Source organism: Macaca mulatta, chromosome 16 (genome assembly GCF_049350105.2).
Source record: "Macaca mulatta isolate MMU2019108-1 chromosome 16, T2T-MMU8v2.0, whole genome shotgun sequence".
Taxonomy (NCBI): Eukaryota; Metazoa; Chordata; class Mammalia; order Primates; family Cercopithecidae; genus Macaca; species Macaca mulatta.
Genome location: NC_133421.1, coordinates 12,333,164 through 12,348,600, shown reverse-complemented (window position 1 = coordinate 12,348,600; position 15,437 = coordinate 12,333,164). Strand labels below are relative to the sequence as shown.

Below are 15,437 nucleotides of genomic sequence, written 5' to 3'. Positions count from 1 at the left end.
CCCCCAAACTTAATTACTAATATCCTATTGTTGACCAGAGGCCTTACTGATAAGATGAAGAGTCAATTAACATATAAATGAAACAGTATCTACTCATATATATTTGTATTATATATAATTATGTATCATATATATTATAACATATTATATATTATAATATATAATAAATATAAATATATATTTATAATATATAATGTATAAAAATATTATATATTATTAATCTATATCAATATATTATTTAACATATAATATATTAAATATAATATATAATAAATATTAAAATATGTATTATAATATATTATAAATATAAAAATATATATTATAATATAATATATATTTTTTATATATATATATTTTTTGAAACAGAGTCTCACTCTGTTGCCCAGGCTGGAGTGCAGTGGGGCGATCTTGGCTCACTGCAACCTCCACCTCCTGAGTTCACACCATTCTCCTACCTCAGCCTTCCAAGTAACTGGGACTACAGGCGCCCACCACCTCGCCTGACTAATTTTTTTTTTTTTTTTTTTTTTTTTGCATTTTTAGTAGAGACAGGATTTCACCGTGTTAGCCAGGATGGTCTCAATCTTGTGACCTCGTGATCCACCCACCTCGGCCTCCCAAAGTGCTGGGATTACAGATGTGAGCCACTGTGCCATGCCAGTATTTATTCATATTTTATGCATTTATAACATATCTAATTTTTTCTTAATTTTTTCAATATTTCTAGGCTATACAGTTCGTATGTAGGTTTCTTCAAATTATCACAAGTCTCAAAAAAGTCAATATATTTATGGAAGAAATATCCAGGCCAGGCATAGTGGCTCATTCCTTGTAATCTCAGCACTGTGGGAGGCCCAGGCAGGAGGATCGCTTGAAGATGGAAGTTCAAGACCAGCCTGGGCAATATAGCAAGACACCATCTCTATAGAAAAATTGAAAGTTAGCCAGGCATGGTGGCTCGTGCTTGTAGTCCTAGTTACTCAGGAGGCTAAGATGGGAGGATTGCTTGAGCCCAGAAGTTCGAGGCTGCAGCGAACTGGGATCGCACCACTGCACTCCAGCCTGGACGACAGCCAGACCCTATCTCAAAGAAACATTGCCAACATGTAAGTGGACCCTCGAAACTTGTGTTGTTCTCAAGGGTCAACCTTATATATATACAAGGGAGACAAATGAAAAAGAATCAACGTTGATAATTGTTGAAGCTGTGATTGTGATTGTGATTGTGGAATGCATGCACATGTGTGCGTGTTTAAAATTTTTCATAACAAACATTTTTTATTAAAAAAAATACTATTCTGAGGAGTTTAGGCAATGCGAGTCAGGGACAGACAATTATCAAGCAGTATAATAGAGCAGAAGAGGGAAGGCCCAGCGGCTGTGCAGGGCCGAGGCCAGAGTGACTGGGTCAGCTAAATGAAGACAGGCCAGGCGCGGTGGCTCACGCCTGTAATTCCAGCACTTTGGGAGGCTGAGGCAGGCAGATCGCTTGAGCTCAGGAGTTCAAGACCAGCCTGGACAACATGGTGAAACCCCATCTCTACAACAACAACAACAACAAAAAAAAAAAATGCAAACAAAAAAATTAGCCAGGCATGGTGGGGCACATCTATAATCTCAGCTACTGGGAGGCTGAGGAGGGAGAATCACTTGCACGTGGGAGTCAAGGCTGCTGTGAGCCAAGCACACCAGTGCACTCCAGCCTGGGAAACAGGAGTGAGACCTTGTTTCAAAAATAAATAAATACGTACATACATTGCCAATGCCAGTGCAGAGGGGGTGTGAGGTTCTAACCAAGGGAAGGAGTCCGGGGTGGGCTGTCAGCACTGGTGGTCGGTGACAAGCCTAACAAAGAGGTGCCTATGTTGACATCCTTGTCTTGCACTGTTTGCTTTGGTACCTTTTTATTATAGTCTAATAACCATTAGGTAATTCATTATCCTAACGAAACACACAGCAAGCCGAAAGGAAACACCACCACTTTTGGAAACTCTTGGAAACTATGCTCGGAGGGAGTCCCAGCCTCCTCTCAAACTGTGCCCAAGAACAGAGCAAGATGCAAAGCCAGGGGAAACAAGAGGGGAAGCAGGCTGGGAGGGAGGGCCCCCAGCCCCAGGGTGGGGGTGGAAGAGAGAAGGCCGCCTTTGCCCACAAGACTCTATGCCCTGGGAGGGGGGTGAAGCCAAATACAGAGAACATTCCAGAAGGAGACAGCCCACATGCACAGGGACAGGTGTTCCAAATGACATGCCACTGCCCAAAAGTGTTTACTAAGGAAACCAATTCATCTGGTTTGCTTGGAATGTTCATGGTTTTAGCACTGAAAGTCCCATATTTCAGGAAATCCATCAGTACCCAGTAAGCCTGGATGGCTGGTCACCCTACCTGTCTCCTGCAACACTGGACTGGCCAGGTGAGGGGGCACAGCGCTGAGCAGGAGCAGCTACACGGTGGGGAGTTAGGGCACTCTGGATAAGAGGCTAGGAGCCATCCCCAGGCAGCGACCATCCCTGCTCCCATCCCCTTCAACACCACAGCTGCAGTAGCAGCCTCTTCAACCCGAGACACCAGAGTCAGCTGCCCAGGGACCATGATGGCTCCTCACGCCTCCTCATCTGTTCTGCTAGGAAGGGGGTCTGCAGACAGAACAGCTTCAACCCTGGACATGTTCTCCTCTGATGCTTGCTGCCCCTCCAATTTACATTTATACTTAAATATATACTTATACACATGTGTATTATATGCATATATATTATGTATACATTCTTTAAGCACTTGCTATGAGCATTTTCTCATTTAATCTTCATAAAAACTCTGTGATGTAGTAATGATCCCACTCAATGAATACATGAGGAAATTAAGGCCCAAAGAAGTAATTCATCCAAGGCCAAATACAGAGATAGCAATATACCTCACATAGCTACCTTATAGAGTTGTGTGGGGAATAAGTGAATTGCTGTATATATAAAGCACTTAGAAGAGTGCCTGACATGGAGGGAGTAATAAATAAGGGTTTGACTTACAGATGGTATTACTCTGCCGCACTGCCATGCCCTGCAGAGGGTGGGGGACTAGCCTGAACTTTGTAAAAATAAATAAATAAATCATTTGATTATTTGCATTGCAAAATAATTCACTCTAGGGTTCCTCTGCAAGCCAGGTCACTTGGTGTTACAAACTGACTTGAGTATAAAGTCAGAGGCACCTAAGGCAAAGCAACTCACATCCTCAAAAACCTTCAACGTCAAGTTCCCCTGGACACTCAAGGCAGGCCTCTCACTGCTCACTGCCCTGAGCAGAGATGCTCATCTTCGCAGAGGACAGAGGGAGTACTCAACCTGATCTCTCACAGCAGCTCGGGGGACAGGCTCATCCTCCTGGCTGTCTGCTTCTCTAGGCGTGAATCACATAGCAACCTCTGCAGAGCCTTCCAGGCTCAGAATCTCCTGCTCATTGCACACGTGAGGAACTCAAGATGTCAAATATGGGAGATTCTCATACCTGCCTTGACAGCAGCTTCCTTGGACGGCTCCTAGGAAAGCCCTCCCAACAGACCACAGAGGACGCCCCTCAGTGTACTGTTCCCAGTAGCAAGGATGCCCACCCACCAGTCATCCTGAGGAGCAGCAGCTGCCCACATTCTCAGGTTAGTGTGGACCAGGGCAGGAGCCAGCGTGCCTTCCAGAATTGTAGGCAATTTTGCTGACCTCAGTGTATGCATCAGCATCTTGAGAACTGGCTACTCAACATCTCACACCCAGCTTCTCCAAGCACAGACCGGTAAAGGTTTATAGAGGTGCAAACCTTTTCACCCTCCTTGCACTGATATTCATCATTCTCTTCGCATCACGGTGGCAGCAGGCATCGCATGAAAAGCAACAGGGCATCGTGAGGAATGATTGGAGGAGTGATGGGGAACAAGCTCTTTTGCCTCTGTTTGAGATGTCGGGACCGGGATGGGGGTAAGTCCTGTTGTGGACTCCTGGCATTTTGTAACATAGAGTGCCCACCCATAGGCATTGGAAAGTTCCAAGGAGTGTCCCTGCCATCTTGCAACCAAGGGTGTTTTCTAAGTCTGTATGTGCCCCCTCCAATATCAAGAACACAGAGAGTTCCCAGATCGAATTACTAAGGCCTGCACTGAACAGACCCAGTGTAGCGTGAGTCAGCCAGAGGGTCTGATCCAGTCTTTGGCAACCCATCCCCACCACCGTGGCACCGCCACACACCTCCACCAACCCAGAAACTCCAGGTCCTCTGATTTCTGAGCCTGGGTCAGGAGAAGCTGCCCTGCCCTGGCATCAACGGAACGCACGCCTCCATGAAACTTGAAGACAGACTGCAGAGAAGCATCATGAATTTTTCACAAGATTCATCTCATCGTGGCTGAGCGCAGCTGAGAAAGCCACATTCCGAGGACCCGTGCCAACAGCTCACAAAGAGTTAACCCATTAGGCCATCGCCTGGTGAGCTCATCCATCCCTGCTGGAGCCTGCTCAGTTGCTGGGATTCACAGCACACCGACTTCTGGATGTGGTCAGGGTGGCTTTCTCCGGCTGGCATGGACTTGAGCAGAAAGTCATTGCCGGCTTCCTCCTTGCATGAGCACCGAGTGATTCCCAGGTCCCCCATCCTCCCCTGGGACGTCGAGGACAGTAAGTAAGGAGGGAACGTTTCCCTCTGCCCTTCCTTCCACCTCACTGGAGGAAAGAGCTGGTTTTAACTTTGTTTTGGAGCGTGTTGTCATTGAACTGGGGTTGGAAGGCAAGTAGGAACAACAAGCAGAGGAGAGGGGGCTATGCCCCGGGAGGGGGTGAAGCCAGCCTGGAGGCACTGCCTGCTGAGGGTCTTGGCAGACAGGGGTGGCTGGAGGAAGGGGGCCGCCCCTTGCTGTGTACTGGGAAGAAGGGAATTTGTGGGCAGAGGGCTGCTTCAGTCCTGCGTGTATAGCATCCAGCCTTCACCGTTAGCAGCCATTATGGGAAGGGCTGGGCAGGGACTATCCTACCAAATCTAGGTGGGAGAAGGAGCAAAAAAAGCCAGACCATAAAATGCAAGGCCACCCCCAGACCCCAGAGGACATGGGCGGAATCTCCGACCCAGGCCATCCTCCTGGGCACCCCGTATCAGACCTCAGCAGCTGCCAATGTCTTCCTCCTACAGCTGTGGCAGGTGCCTGGGGCAGGTGCCAGAAAAACAAGGTAGGGTGCGCTGGCTGCCTCGGGAGTTTTATCTCAGAAAGGGGGAACAAGGCAGGCACATGCAAACACAGACAAAGACGTGGCTCAGTCAGGCAACTGTGTGCCGTGGGGACCCTATATCCGGGTAAAGCCAGACGTGATCACACACATGATCGCCCAAGTTATTTTTCTACCCTGTCACTGGCCAGGGTCTGGGCACCAGCTGGGTGGCCCGACGAGGGAGGTGAGTGGCACCCTCCAGGTTGACTGTGACCTTTGGGAAACTTCCCTTCCTAGAAGCGCTATGAGCAGCTGACAGATGGGTGGCCATGGCCATGGTGACAGCAGCAGCTTACTCAGAAACTCTCTAGCTTCTACTTTATCAGCCCAGACACTTGGCTCCCACTCACCTTCTCAGAGGGGTGGACAGTCACCAACAGAATGTCCTGGTGAGGGGAAGACAGCACCGCCAGAGAAGACAAGGGACTCTGAGGACGACCACTGGCAAGCTGGAGATGGGTGGGGCATTAATGGGGACTCCATGAGGGAAACAGGAGGACCCTCCACTTCTCACCACTCTGGGTCTTCCACAGGAATAATACATGGTGTTACTCCCACCACTTCCATCCTGCCTTCCCCGCTTCTCCCCCAGACTCCCCTTACTGGGCCCAGCCTCCCAGCAGTGAGGTAATGTGTGCCTCTCTCCTCTGCTTTCAGCTCTTGCAACTCCTAGAATAGCCCAGGTGCTATCGGAGCTCTGTAGATGGAGGGACCTGAGGGGCAGAAACTCGGGAAGGACCAGATAACTCCAGGTCCACGCACAGCAGCACAGCGGAACCTCTTACAATATTAAGGTCACCAGATGTATTGCCAGATACCCAATTCAATTTGAATTTGATGATGAATAAGTTTTTTGCATGCATTGCTCCCATGCAATATCGAAACATTCTTATACGAAAAAGGTATCCATTGTTGATCTGAGGCTGAAATGTAACTGGACACCTTGTAGTTTTATTCTCTAAATCTGACAACCCTATTAATACCAACCGTATTTCAGCACGTTCAAAGGAGGACAGCACCAGGGAAAGGCTGGGGAGTGAGTTCGGAGGTGGAGATGTACAGGTACGGGGTGGTGGAATGCAAGTGAAGAAAACAAGAAGAAAAAAAGGCAGGGCCCTTTCCTTGAGAAAGCATAAATAAAAGAGCAGGGCTGGTCGGGCACAGTAGCTCACGCCGGTAATCCTAACACTTTGGGAGGCTGAGGGAAGTGGATCACCTGAGGTCAGGAGTTCAAGGCCAGCCTGGCCAACGTGGCAAAACCCCGTCTCTACTAAAAATACAAAAATTAGCCAGGCGTGGTGGCAGCACCTGTAATCTCAGCTACTTGAGAGGCTGAGGCAGGAGAATCGCTTGAACCTGGGAGGTGGAGGTTGCAGTGAGCTAAGATCATACCAGTTCACTCTAGCCTGGGCAAAAGAGGAAAACTCCATCATAAAATTAAATTAAATTAAATAATAAAATAAAATAAAAGCAGGATTTGGAGGCCGGCAGCTCTGAGCCTGTGTTCCTAGCTGCAAAATGGGAATGATAATAGTATTACCCTCTCAAAGTGGAGGATTAAAAGAGACTCCCCAGGCAAAGAAAGTGGCATACGCCAGGCATCTTATGCTGGATTTGTGGCATGGTGACAGTGGTGACTTTGAGGCCGCTGTGCCACAGGCCCCTTGCTGGCCTCTTGCTGCTTGCTGGCCCCAGCTCGGGGACCCTGGCATCCTTGGCAGCTCCACCCAACATTCCTGGGCCTATCTCCTCAGCCAAGGCTGCAGTTCCATTCACTATGTCCCACCTCGGGTGTCCTCCCCACTTGCTTTTCCCATAATTTTGAAAAGAAACATTAAAACTGCCCCAAAGAGGGGTGGGATAGACTTGAACACAGAGTCTGGAGCCAGGCAGGCTGCAAAACTCACATTCCAATCCAGATGCTCTCCTCACCTGTGAGTCATCTTGAGCAAGTCACTTATACCTCTCTGATCCTCAGTTTCCTCACCTGCAAAGTGGGGCAAGAATATAGCTTCCGCAGAGGAGTGACTGGGTGGGAGGATGAAATGAGGCAATGCAGACAAAGCATTTAGCGTGGTTCCCGCCACACACTAAGCATTTGATAAATGGTCGTTATTATTATTGTAGAAAAAGCACCTGCCTTCCCCAGCCACATGGCTTCTTTGGCCTTGGAGAAGCAGCTGAGGTACATTGGAGATTTTTGTAGGAACTTCAGCCAGCAGAAGGAAGCCTGCCTTGGCGAAGTGAGTGGTCACTCAGGCCAAAGAAGGGAGGCAGGGAGGAGTTAGTCAGTGCGTCCTGCCTTTGCCCCTTCACAGCTGCCTCCATGCCGCCTTGTGAGCTGCTCCCTTCCTAACACCTGGCTGTAAGATCAAAGGGAGTTTTTTACAACCACCGGGTGGGAAGGAACAGAACCAGTGACTTGGTAAAGCAGTACGAGTCAGGTTCTAACCTTCTGTAGTTAAAACAAAACAAAACAAAAAGGCCGGGCACGGTGGCTCACTCCTGTAATCTCAATACTTTAGGAGGCCAAGGCGGGCGGATCATGAGGTTAGGAGATTGAGACCATCCTGGCTAACATGGTGAAACCCCGTCTCTACTAAAAATACAAATAATTAGCCAGGCATGGTGGCGGGCACCTGTAGTCCCAGCTACTCAGGAGGCTGAGGCAGGTGAATGGCGTGAACCTGGGAGGTGGAGGTTGCAGTGAGCCGAGATCGTGCCACTGCACTCCAGCCTGGACGACAAGAGCGAAACTCCGTCTCAAAAAAAAAAAAAAAAAAAAAAAAAAAAAACAGAATCAGAACATCGCCAGCACCTCAAAAGTCCCCATTCCAGTCACTACCACCACCAAAGGCAGCCACTATCCTAACCTCTCATAGCATAGACTGTTTTACATGGATTTGAATTTTACGGAAATGAGATCACATCGCATGCATTCTTTCTCCGTCTGGCTTCTCGTTGCTATATAGTCCCAGACCAGCACTGTTTCTTGGTGCCAGCCTGCAGCCTTCTCAGCCTGGTTGTTACTATGATTAAGTCCCCACCCAGTTGAACACTTCCTGTTCCGGAGCTCCCTCACTCCCAGATGGCGGCTCCCAGGAGCAAGCCCTTCCCTGCCCAGCCCCAGCTATCTTCTCTGGCACCACTGAGAATCCCTGCATTTTAATTCCTTCATCACAACCTTTCCAACCTCAGGAAACAGCAATCATATCTCCCCATGTCTTCACTGAAAAGGACTGGAAATGACTACTGAGAAAAAGAAATTCTGCTTAAGATGATCAAACACCCTCATATGAGACCAGATTGCAATAACCAGCACAAGGTCTCCTAACAGCTTTATGAACCCATCCCTGCCCCTCAGCCCACAGAGAAAAAAAAAAATCATTTTTTAAATGGCTGCTTCGCTTATGCAAATATACCACAGGCTTCAAAGGGAAGTACACACTGAGTGTCTACGGTTACAAAAGAACCTTGTAATATTTTCGAGTCGTAGGAAGCAGAGATCCAAACTGTAATATCACCAAGGCCAAATTCTGAAGGCCTTGGTTACAACTCCTCTGTCTCCCTGTTAAAGGGGAGGGATCTGTAACTGCTTGTTCTAGAGAATGGAATCATTATTCTTGGGGTCGGGGGTAACACTAGTTCAGAAAAGTTCAGGCCTGAGCAGTGAGGGATGGAATGAGCAGGTTGGAGAGATTCAGCTGAAACTAACACCGTCGGAAGGATTGAAGGAGAACGCATTCAGTAAAGGACCCCTCTCTGTGTAGAAGTGCCTTGGTCAAGCGGAAGGGGCAGGTTGCAGATAAATGTAACAAGTATCAGGACTTGGGAGCCACCAGCTCCAGACACCAACTCCTTTATCCCAAGCTGTCTTTAACTCCTGGCCAGTAACATGGTTTCCCAAAGTGCACCCCACCACAGATCTGAGTCTAATTCCAGCCTCCCTCGCAGGCATCCTATTTGAGCTGGGGAAGGTGGTTTCATTGTGACCAGGATGAATAGTCCACCTTCCCCGATACAATTTTCTGCTATGGAAAGAAATCTCTCGCATCCCACTCACAAACAGGGATATTTGTAAATGCTGATGTGAGTGGGGCATGAGTAGCCAAACAGGAAACAGAAGAAGCAGCCAGAGGAGGAAGCGCAGGATTCTTGGCCAGGTAAGAGGGTAGAAGCCAAGGTCCAGAGGCTTTGATCTGAAGAGGGAAAAAGAGCAGAAGCCTAGGAGAACTGCTTAAGGAAAGTCATCCCAAGCAGGCAGGGGACCCTCAGAGAACAGCCAGAGAGCTTGAGGACTCGGGGTACAGGAGGAGAGAGCCTGCAGACTCTGTCCCAGACAGCAGCAAATGCCTGAGCTTACTGCAGGGAAGGATCCAGGCTCCTGCTAGAAGATAAATAAGTGTGTAAGTGGTTTCTATGTAAGTGGAGAAGGTCCTGCGTTTGTCCTTAGCAACCAGTGGAAGGGAGAGGAGGGGAAACAAGGGAGAGAGAGTTGTTCATTTACTTACTCATTCAGTTAAAGATAAGCTAAATCTCTGGGGTACAGAGCACTGTACAGACAGACACCTTGGAGACATCTGAAAGATGAATCAGGGCAGTACCTTTGTGAAACCTCCAGGCATGGAACCTGGGCTCTCTCAAACAGAACCTATCCTCAGGAAGTATCTAATATCAATCGTTTACATCTTATGACCTTGTTGTAAATATATAGACCTTTGCCTTGAAGCCACATTTCTGATTATGAAATGTAAGGCTTTAATCGAGGCTGGGCGCGGTGGCTCACACCTATAATCCCAGCACTTTGGGAGGCTAAGGAGGGTGGATCACCTGAGGTCAGGAGTTCGAGACCAGCCTGACCAAGATGGTGAAACCCTGTCTCTACTGAAAACACAAAAATTAGCTGGGTGTGGTGGCGAGTGTCTGTAGTCCCAGCTACTCAGGAGGCTGAGGCAGGAGAATCGCTGGAACCCGGGAGGCGGAGGTTGCAGTGAGCCGAGATCGTACCTTTGCACTCCAGCCTGGGCGACAACAGCAAAACTACACATAAAAAAAATAAAAGAAAATAAAAGAAATCCTTTAATCTGACATTAAAAGAATTTGAGAAAGCATTGGTATGGTGAAGTATTTGGTGGGCAAGCAGTACTTCTCTACAGCCCAGCCCTGAAATTGCTCTACATGGATGACCATCTACCTTTCCTGAGTTGGGGTCAGAGATGAGGGAGTCCCAGTGGCTGAGAGCCATGCAGATGGGCTCTCGATGAGACACTGGAGTGGGCAGTTGAGTGAGACTCCATACCTTTCCAGGCCTAAGAATAGGCCTGAAGCTGGAAATTGGCCTCAATGTAATTAACATGGAGGGTGGGGAAGGGTAGCATTTAGATCTTAGAAGGTTGCACTGTGGGGGCTGGGCACGGTGACTCATGCCTGTAATCCCAGCACTTTGGGAAGCCGAGGTGGGCGGATCACCTGAGGTCAGGAATTCGAGACCAGCCTGACCAACATGGAGAAACCCTGCCTCTACTAAAAATACAAAATTAGCTGGGTATGGTGGTGTATGCCTGTAATCCCCACTACTCAGGAGGCTGAGACAGGAGGATTGCTTGAACCTGGGAGGCAGAGGTTGCGGTGAGCTGAGATCACTCCATTGCACTCCAGCCTGGGCAACAAGAGTGAAACTCCATCTCAAAAACAGGACAAAAGGTTGCACTGTGAACCTGAGACCTCACTGTCCTCTGCTGACAGAGCACATGAAAGCCCAGGCTGCACGAAACGGTGTTCTCCAACCTGTGCATAGCCCAGTAGGAGTAACGGGTTCACATCTGAGCTTGGGTAGTTCCTTATCGTGTGATCTTCAAGACGTTGCTTCACCTCTCTGAAGCTTCACTATCTCATCTGTAAAACAGAACTAATGCCTAATTCACAGGTTTGTTGTGAGTTTCAGTTTAATAAAGGAAGTGTTTGATGCAGTGTCTGGCACAGGACACGCATGCAGAATTTATCTATAAAGCATCACTCTTCTAATAGACAAACGATATCATTTATGGAGTACTTGCCATATGCTAGGCATTATTTCAATGCATTACACCACTTAACTCACATGACCTTTTTGAAAATTCTATGAAAGAAGTAATGTTATCCTCATCTTATAGGTAAGAAAACTGAGACAAAGAGAGGTTGAGTAGTTCCATCAAGATCAGACAGCTAGAAAGTGGTTGGGTCTGAAAATAAAATGCCGTTCAATAAACTATAGCTGACCGGGTGCGGTGCCTCACGCCTGTAATCCCAGCACTTTGGGAGACCGAGGCAGGTGGATAACTTGAGATCAGGAGTTCAAGACCAGCCTGGCCAACATGGTGAAAACCTGTCTCTACTAAAAATACAAAAATTAGCCAGGCTTCATGGCGGGTGCCTGTAATCCCAGCTACTCAGGAGGCTGAGGCAGAAGAATCACTTGAACCTGGGAGGTGGAGGTTGCAGTGAGTTGAGGTTACGCCACTACACTCCAGCCTGGGTGACAGAGGGAGACTCTGTCTAAAAAAAAAAGAAAAAAAAAACTATAGCTTTTGTTTGTTTCTAAAATGGCATCACTTGTTTTAAATATTAAAAGCTATTGAATAAATATTTAAATAGTGATCCTTGTTTTAAAGAGTAAAAGCTATTGAATAAAATGTTGTAATAGTTATCTCTCACAAGAAAAAAAATTATACCAGCTTGGGTGGTTTCTTATTTATGTGAATTTCATTTCACTTTTTTTTTTTTGGCTTCAGCTCAAAGACCTTGTTCACCCTCCACTGAGAGCGGGGCTAGAGATGGATGCTGAGTACAGGAAGGGTGTGTGAGGATTCCTTTGGCTCCACTCTTGTTTCCAACTTTTGCCGGTCCTAGGTGCCCAGTCCTGAGCAATCATGACGATGGAGACTCTCCCCAAGGTTCTAGAGGTCGATGAGAAGTCTCCAGAAGCCAAGGACCTGCTGCCCAGCCAGACCGCCAGCTCCCTGTGCATCAGCTCCAGGAGCGAGTCTGTCTGGACCACCACCCCCAGGAGTAACTGGGAAATCTACCGCAAGCCCATCGTCATCATGTCGGTGGGCGGTGCCATCCTGCTTTTTGGCGTGGTCATCACCTGCTTGGCCTACACCTTGAAGCTGAGTAAGAATAATCTCTCCATCCTCAAAATGGTAGGGCCCGGCTTCCTGTCCCTGGGACTCATGATGCTCGTGTGCGGGCTGGTGTGGGTGCCCATCATCAAAAAGAAACAGAAGCACAGACAGAAGTCGACTTTCTTACGCAGCCTCAAGTCCTTCTTCCTGACTCGCTGATGGTGGTTTCCGCATCTCCCTGCCATCTTGACTGGGAGAAGATCTGACGACCACATCCGACATCCCCTTCTCCTCTGTGGGGTGCCATAAAACTGATCCAGGAAAATGCTCTTCCTGACCCAGTGGGGAAGACAGAGCTCAGGGCTCCATCCTCCATGCAGCCGGGAATGTTGCCAGATATATCCACTTTATCTGTATTCTGACTGATGCTTCCTTGGATCTTGGCTGTGGCCTTCCCTTTCGTCACTCTAAACCCCTGCCTCTGCATCCAGATATCATTCATCCAACGCTCTCTACCAAGTGCAATGCATGCTGGGAAATTCTTCGGGGGTGGGCTGTGCCCCAGGGAGAACTTCTTGTTTACATATCTGAGTGCCAGAGCTGGATTCTTCATTTGCATCCTTCTGGAACCAAAACTGACCCATGGAGGTCCTTTACAGAGGAGGGACGGACGGCTGAGTTCTGACCCATTGGGTTTGACAGCCCCAGCTCCCTCAGCAGACTTTCAAGATCACAAGTATCAAACATTCCAAAGACTGAACAATGAAGGGAGGCCTGGGAAAAACACTCTCCAAGATGACACGTGCCCCTGGACATGGCAACATGACTCTAGGGGTTTGTCAGCTGAAGAAGTTTAACTCCTAATTATATAATATTTACATCAGAGGCAGTGGGGTAGGCCAGGGGATGTCACGGTTTCTGTTTGACCTTCTAACTCCTCATTGACCACTTTCTTTGAACTTGGTCGTTAGCTGAGGACGAATGCATGTTGCCCTAATTTCTTTCCTACGCCTGCCTCTACCTCTGCATCTAGAACAGCAAAATGGAAAGATACGGAGGGATCCTGTAAGATTGTTTTCCCCTTCACGTCTATCAAGATCAAAATGGAGAGGATCAAGTTCCATATCCGAATGATCTGTAGGTTTCTAGAGATGGAATTCACGCTAGAAAATTCCAACTTCTGTTATCCCTGCCCCCGCCCAACAAAAAAGTCAATACTTATTCAGTGTCCTGCTCTGGGATAAGCCCTGGCTGGAAGCAAGACACGATCCCTGCTGTCTTCTTGCTTCCCAAGGTGAGAGAGGCAGCCAAGCCAACCAGCAAAATGCAGGTGGTTGTGGGAGCACAGGAGGTGTCTACCCTAAACTTGAGAGAGGACAGAGAAATTCCTGGAGGCCATGTCCTCCAACCCAAAAACGAAAGGAAGGATAAGAGTTGCCAAAGAGAGGAAAGAACAGCATTGGGAGCAGCAGGCGCTGCCATGTGTGTGCAGGAGCCGCTTGGGGAAGGAGAAGCACGATGGAATTAGGAAACTGCACGGCCACTTGTCTGACTCCCAGGTGTTTTTACTTCATCCCTCTCTTGCCCGACTTCCCACCTCTTCCCCAAGTGCCTAGTGTAGCTTCTCCTGGAGGCACATTGAGGGCCTCCTGGGGTCTATGGTAGAGACGGGAAGTGGGTTTCCAGAGGGCCTGCCAAGCAGAGAGTCCCTGAGAGGTAAGTGCTTCTGTAACTCCCTGTGGCAATCAAGAGGCCCATAGGTGAAGGAACAGAAGTGGTACCTGTGAGGGGGCCAGTCACACTGCCCTAGGCCAAGCCAAAGACTCCTGGAGAGCATTTGGTAATGAGGTGTGAGAGGAGAGCATCCTGCACCAGAATTACCCTTGTCTTGAGGTAATTCTCTTCACTCCTCAGCCTTGTGGCCTCCCCAGTCACCAGGGCCCTCCAGATATCCCCATCCTCCGTGGCAGTTCCATATGCAGAGCCAGAATCCATCCTTATTCCCTCTGCACTGTGGGAAAATCCATGGAGGCAAGCACTTTTGTCATGGGGACCACCCCTTACCTGACCCACCCACAGAGTCAGAGTTTGGGGAACTCATGACCGTTGAGGATCACCCAGGATGGCCATAGCCTTCATGCAGACCCATGCCAGTGTGGCCAGGTCTCTAGCTCACCTCTAGCCCTGCACACAGGCAGTCAGGACCAATCTTGGGAGCGTTGCAAGTGCTATGTCATTAATCATAGTTTTAGTGCCTCAGTGACAAACCTTGCAGATCATTTTTCTTCTTCTGACATGAATGCAGATTTGAGATTGGCCCTATAATATCACCCTTGCATTTCTCGATGCGTTCTTAAATGGGAGCAAATGGGATGGGCCCCAACTCACTCACTGGAAACCCATACTCCGGGTGCCTCATTTCCTCTGCCCAGGAGCTTGTAGCCTGGGCACAGCTATATGAGGAGGGCCCATTTGCATGCCGCTATCACGGATGTCTTAGTGGAAGGAAGTTTGAGGACAACCACAACTCTAGAAGTCCAGGTTCTGGATTCACTTTGCAGACTCTAGCAGTACCTGCCTCCATTCCCTGCCCACTCAAGCTAGTTTCTCAGCAGAGAAAACATGAGGAAATATCCCCAAACATTGTCATCCCCACTGGGATCCTCCACATGAGTGTGGGCTGGAAATGTTCCAGGGTCACACTGAGGCAGGACATTGAGGTATTTGCCAATGCCTGTTGCCCCATGGAAGGCTGAAGTATGGATGCACCTGATCTGGGAATGCAGCCCAGGTCAGACTCCACATTTCTGCAACAAAGCATCACCTGCAATGACTCTTTTCATGTCAGTGGGTCAAAGGACAGAACCAGCTTCCATGTTTTCAGCTCACTAGATTGTATCATGCTCCCCATGGCTATTATGTTTGGGAGAGTTTGATCTAACCTGAAGCCTAAAGGAATCAATGTAATGTTGAATTGTATTCAATGTAACAGTGTCTGCTGTGTTTTCATTCCTCTCTTCAGGAATTTCAAGACTATGTCCACCAATTAATTCCTCTAAAATGCCCCCACCCTCCATTGCCACACATCCTTCTC

General features: G+C 48.3%; 1 protein-coding gene and 1 long non-coding RNA gene across 6 annotated transcripts in view; one reads left to right on the top strand and one right to left on the bottom strand.

The window, feature by feature from the left end:
- Nucleotides 1-15,437, bottom strand: part of LOC144335337 (uncharacterized) — a 273,701-nt gene that overhangs the window by 164,843 nt on the left and 93,421 nt on the right. The window lies entirely within an intron of this gene.
- PIRT (phosphoinositide interacting regulator of transient receptor potential channels) lies at nucleotides 4,513-15,327 on the top strand. Of its 3 annotated transcripts, none has more exons than XM_077970378.1 (2): nucleotides 4,513-4,655; nucleotides 12,129-15,327. In XM_077970378.1, the coding sequence occupies exon 2, from the start codon at nucleotides 12,149-12,151 to the stop codon at nucleotides 12,560-12,562; it is 414 nt and encodes a 137-aa protein (XP_077826504.1). In that variant the 5' UTR covers nucleotides 4,513-4,655; nucleotides 12,129-12,148; the 3' UTR covers nucleotides 12,563-15,327. The 3 variants fall into 3 exon arrangements, with proteins under 3 accessions (XP_077826504.1, XP_001118278.3, XP_028691852.2); XM_001118278.5 differs by having other exon boundaries at nucleotides 12,011-15,327; XM_028836019.2 differs by lacking the exon at nucleotides 4,513-4,655 and adding an exon at nucleotides 8,699-9,403 and having other exon boundaries at nucleotides 12,011-15,327.

Coding starts and splice junctions, on each gene's coding strand:
- PIRT (XM_077970378.1), top strand. CDS start 12,149: ATGACGATGGAGACTCTCCCCAAGGTTCTAGAGGTCGATGAGAAGTCT.